The 5,548-nt window shown below is 32.2% G+C and overlaps 1 protein-coding gene across 1 annotated transcript; it reads left to right on the top strand.

Annotated features, from left to right (window-relative positions):
* Positions 1-4,038: 4,038 nt before the first annotated feature.
* On the top strand, positions 4,039-4,969 carry LOC18023737 (RING-H2 finger protein ATL77). The gene has a single exon (XM_006406504.2). The coding sequence runs from the start codon at positions 4,154-4,156 to the stop codon at positions 4,829-4,831; it is 678 nt and encodes a 225-aa protein (XP_006406567.1). The 5' UTR covers positions 4,039-4,153; the 3' UTR covers positions 4,832-4,969.
* Positions 4,970-5,548: the final 579 nt, after the last annotated feature.

The following is a 5,548-nucleotide window of genomic DNA, read 5'->3' as shown; positions in this document are numbered from 1 at the left end:
AATTGATAGGAGATGCAGGACTCAAAGTGAAGAAGAAACCGAAAGAACAGTAGAACAAAAATGGTAGATGAAGAAAATAAAGTATAAGAAGATGAAAATCCGACGATGAAAAATAAAATAAAACAGAAGTATATACAGATGCGAAAAAGACAAACAAAAATTAGAAAGAAAAAATGTTTGGATAAGACAAAAATGATCAAGAAGAAGTAAAAAACAGAAGATAAAAACAGCTAATAAAACCAAAAGAAGAATAGTAGAAGATGTTGAACAATAAGAATTTAGAGAATACAAAGACAATAAAATAAAACAAAGAAGAAGGGGCAGACAAATAAAACAAAAGAAATCAACAGAAAAAACGAAGAAAAAACCGAATGAAAAAAAATCAAGAAGTCAAAGAAGATGAATAAAATACATAAGAAGAAATAGTCAAAAAAAATGAAAGATAAGAAGAAAAAAAACAAAGAATAGGAAAGCTAAAAAATAAAGAAAAAGGAGAAGAATAAGAAAACAACGATAATATGAACAAAAAATAATACAATGAACAAGTAAGATAAAAAAATAGTCGGATAGGTCGATGACGATGAAAAAAAAAAATTAAATGACCAATTGAAGAAGAAACAAGATAATCAGAAGAAGAAGTCATAAAAGAAAACCAGTAGATAGTAGAAGAAGTGAAAGAAAATAATAATAAAATTGAAGAAAACTAGAAGATGAAGAAGACAAAGTAGAAAAAGGTAAATATGATAAAAAAATGAAGACAAATCAAATGAATAAGAAGTAAAAAAAGATGAAGACAATAAAGAAGAACAATTTGAAAACAAATAACGATAAAAAAGAACTCAAAAATTTAAGGAAAAAATTAAAAAATGGAAAATATAAACCATGAGAGGAGTAAAAAACAGATAAGACAAAGATCTTAAAAATATGATGAAGAATTTGGAGAGAGTAAGAATAATTGGAAGAAGAGGAATAAGAATCTGTTGAAGGAGAAAAATAAAATAAAATAGAAGACAAAGTAGAAGAAGAAGAAGATAGGGAAGAGAAAAAATTAGATGAAAACCTTAAAAGATGAGGAATTGGTGAAAGTAAAAGAATATGAAGATGATGTAAATTCCGAAAAACACCAGAAAATTAGGAAGTCGGTGATAACAAAGAAGACGATGGCAATAAAAAAGGAAAAGAAAAAAAAGAAGAAGAAAGAGAATAATAATACATTGAAAAAGAAGAAGAAAGGGAATAAAACCTGGAAGAGAAGAAAATCAAAAGATGTATGAGAGGAGAAAGGAAAAGATGTGGAGAAGAAGAAGAAGACGTGAAAAAAAAAACCAGTAGAATAAAAATTAAAAAAAGACATAGAAAATAAAGAAGAAAAAAAACAAAAAAACAAAAAAAAAAAGAAAGAAAGAAGAAAATGATAGAGAAAAAAAATTAAAAGATAAAAAAAGAAAAAGATGAATAATTCATATTAATCTTATTTTAGTTTGTGTTTATTGATATCATACACTTATTAGTATTGATTTTAAAGTTTTTAATATTAGACAATGATTACTTTCATAGATTAGCTTTATTTTAATTTTGTATGTATCAAATTCTTGATCTAATTATTTTTTGATTTATGATATAAAATTTTATTTTAAGTTTCAATGAAACTTTTTGGTCCGCGCAAGTCGCGGGCTAAACACCTAGTAATTAGAAAAATGTCTCTCGATTCAAACACTCTTCTGTCTTTTCTAGTTGTTAATATAAATCATCGCTAAATAAATTTCGTGGAGTATATACTGGACCGGATCTGGGCCAAGCCCATTGAAACATTTGTTTCAGCTCCCAAAATTTTTTGTCCAATTTAGTTCACAATTTTTTTTTTTAATTTTTTTTTTATATAACCAATTATAGACTCACATTTTTGTTTTTGTTTCAAGCCCCCAAAATCTCATGTGCATTTTAGCACCAGAATTTTCTTTTGAGAACTGGATAGCAACATAACCGGTCCAGTAAGTTTGGGTTTGGATCTCCATGGATGTTCCTTCAGTGTGTGTACTCTGGAATCTGCGAAAGGTGAGACTGAACTAGCAAAAATCTGATGCATGCACAGAGGATATTAAATGATGAGTAACCGTGATAATCCCACCATGTTTTACATGGAAATATATATAACCGTGGAGGGGGAAGTTTTAAACCGCCCCAACACTTACCTCGGCTCGTCTTCTAACAGGATTGAATTCTGAGTATATATGTGACTAGTATTAGTTTCTTTTCTTATGAATACTAATTTCTTTATGGAAAATTGTATTCATCTTAAAATCTCATCTTTGAACGCACTTGAAGATATTCTTTTTTGGTAATGGGTAATCACCAGAAGATTGCAATATCCCAAAATTCTATAACTTACCACCATTAGACTACGTGACATGCAAAATCTTTCCCATGATGTACCACCAAGTAACATAAGAGATAAAATCCTATATCTTATGTCTTCCTCAACAATCACTCACTAAATTAATTAAAAGAAGATGCAAATAAATAATGAGAAAAAGGTAGGGTTAAAAGGCAAAGTATCCCACTTGTGTGTTTTTGGGGTGCTCTCTAATAAATCCATTTCCACCATAACCACAATTTTCAATTATACTGTACCTATCTCCAAGTCTCTATCTAGAATTGAATCAATATATCACATATTAACATATACAATTTATCACACTTATTTACATACTAAAGCCCCTTTTTTAGTTAGAAAATATCTGAATATTCATTCAAAAATATAGTGTCGGTCTTGACTAAGAGGAATAATTCCTAAGGGTATATGCTTATCAAGCTTGTAACTTCTTAATACCATAAAATAAGTGATCGTATCGACTATCGAGTACTGATTTTCATATATTTAAATCATACTATGGTAAAAGTCGAATTCGAGTTCGAAAATACAATTGGGCCGATGACTCTCATCTCAAGGTTAGAGAAATGTGTTAAGAGTTTATATAATTACATAACAAAATCTTGATAGCCAAAAACACTCATTAATTAAAAGCAACTAAACATGGCACCAGAGATTAAGGTTAGGGAAGATTATGACGACGCAAAAGACAAAACCAAAATCCAGACGATAACGTTTGTGGAGCAGAAGCGAAAAGGAGGCAATAGAGCAGATTACATCTGTTTCGTTTCCTCCTTTTGTTTTTGGCTTTTTGCAAAACAATAAATTATATTCTAACTAAATAATTCAAAAGAAGGTGTGAACATATGCAGACAAGTTTATGAGTTTATCGTTTAGATCTTAGAAAACCATTACATTTTCGGAAAAAAATTTGCACATGTTACCTTACCTGTAAAGAGTAAAGAGATGAGATGAAAAGAAACATTCTCCAAACAACATAGATGATAGATCCATCTTTACATCGTCCACTACTAGTAATCGTAAATTCTGTTGTACATATATAGTAAGTTCTTCACTGACTTTGCTTGCAATCATTTCCCAAATTAGGAAATTTACTCAAGAAAATTAAAATTTTCAAGATGGGTAGAAATTATGAGTTTAAAAGGAATTTTGAATTTCTTTTTAAAATAAATAGAGAATTATGAAGCGACACAACACATGGAAACAGAGGCACAATAATACAGAGAATTATAAAAGCAACAAACACACAACACTGCTTTACAACTTTCCACATATCATAATAGAGATATACACCAACTCAACAAGGTCCTCTTGATTAATAGAATCATATAATAATAGATATGATCAAGCTTATTTTTGTTAAATTTTTTTCAAAAAAAAAAAGAGATATAAATCAAATTAGTTCTAGGACAAAATGATTGTCCCTACAAAAGAATTTTGTAATTGGAAAAGATATGGACAGAGGCACAATCTGTATACACAAGGACTCATGGAATTGGATAAGCTCTTTCTGGGTCCCAAATTCCTCATCTCATTTCAAGAGATAGAGAAGGAACTTTCCAACACCAACAATTAATGATCTCTAAATTATATAATTCCCATAGTCCCCACTAACTAAGTATCCTCAAGCTATATATAAACACCATTTTGTAATCACCCAAGGGAATAAACCAGAGCAAAACAGCATAAGAGAAACCAAAGCAAAACAAAGAGAAGATATATTCTGATCTGAAAGCTTTAATTAATAGTAGAGTGGTGAAGATGTCTTCAGATCACTTACCTTCTTCATCTCAAGTCTTCCAAGAACACTTCATGGACAGTTTCATCTCAAGGAAATTGCTTCAGCAACTCCCATTTCACCACAACACTCAACAACAACAACAAGAACAAGCTCATGTACCTGATAAGAACAACTTGAGCGCCAACGTTCTCCTGCTTCTCTCTATCCTTGTCTGCGGTATCATCTGCTCGCTCGCGTTGCATTATGTAATCCGTTGTGCATTCAGACGTTCCTCGAGTTTCATGATCTCTGATCCCATCCCAAGCCAGTCCACACCACGAGGTTCAGAAGCAAACAAAGGGATCAAGAAGAAAGCTCTCAAGATGTTCCCAGTAGTGAATTACTCACCTGAGATGAACATAGAGTCAGGTGTTGGCGAGGAGTGTGTCATTTGTTTGTCTGATTTCGTAGCTGGAGAACAGCTTCGTCTGCTTCCCAAGTGCAACCACGGGTTCCACGTTCGCTGCATAGACAAGTGGCTTACGCAACATATGACTTGTCCGAAATGCAGACACTGTCTGGTAGAGACATGCCAAAAGATCTTAGGTGACTGTGATGAAGCTGATCAAGTTGTCGCAACAACAACAGAGAGCGTAGATGTCAGAATCGCTCCTCTGGAACCTGAAGCAAGAGTAAACACTTTTAGAGAAAGCAGCTAGAGTATGTCAACAAACCATTAGGTCTCCAAAACTTGGTTCTCCAACAAGATTGGAGATTTTTTTTATATAGATTTGAACACAATTTATGTCCGTATAGCCATAGGATTCCAAAATCAAATACATCATAAGTTCATCACACTTTTGTTTGCATTTTTGTGCGGTATCTGAATTCTATACTCTTATGCAATACTCAGAGCCAAGGCTAATAATCGAAACCATCATCTGCCAAATGCAATTTCATTGAATTCCTCTGCATATTCATGTCACAACCACAGAGTAGAACTAAGTAACCACTACTTTTAAAGGTCTGAAAAGAAAATGTTTCAATGAGGCTCAGGGGCACCAAGGTATTGCATCAAGAAGCAGAACAAAGACTACAGGATGCGATTTAGGTCTGCTCTAAAAGGTTACAAATCTATCCAACCACTCTCAAAAGCTTGGTACACTAACACCATCTATATACCCCAAAACCGACCCACAGTGAGTTATCTGGGTAAGACTATATTATGGATTCTTAGTCAAAATGATGAATAAATCAGCTGAGTGTTTTTGGAAAGGTATATGGACCCAACCCATAATAAGGTCAAACTAACCCACCTAAGTGAGTGGTTAATAGTCAAACCTAAAAGCTACTTTGAGGAATACTTATAGTCTTGAAATATATCAGGCTATATTTGCAATCATAACAGAAAGCTCCAGTTTTAACAATCTATCATT

Source organism: Eutrema salsugineum, unplaced genomic scaffold (assembly GCF_000478725.1).
Source record: "Eutrema salsugineum unplaced genomic scaffold, Eutsalg1_0 scaffold_13, whole genome shotgun sequence".
In the NCBI taxonomy this organism is placed as follows: Eukaryota; Viridiplantae; Streptophyta; class Magnoliopsida; order Brassicales; family Brassicaceae; genus Eutrema; species Eutrema salsugineum.
Note: the sequence above shows the minus strand (reverse complement) of the source record. Positions and strands in the feature narration are given on the sequence as shown.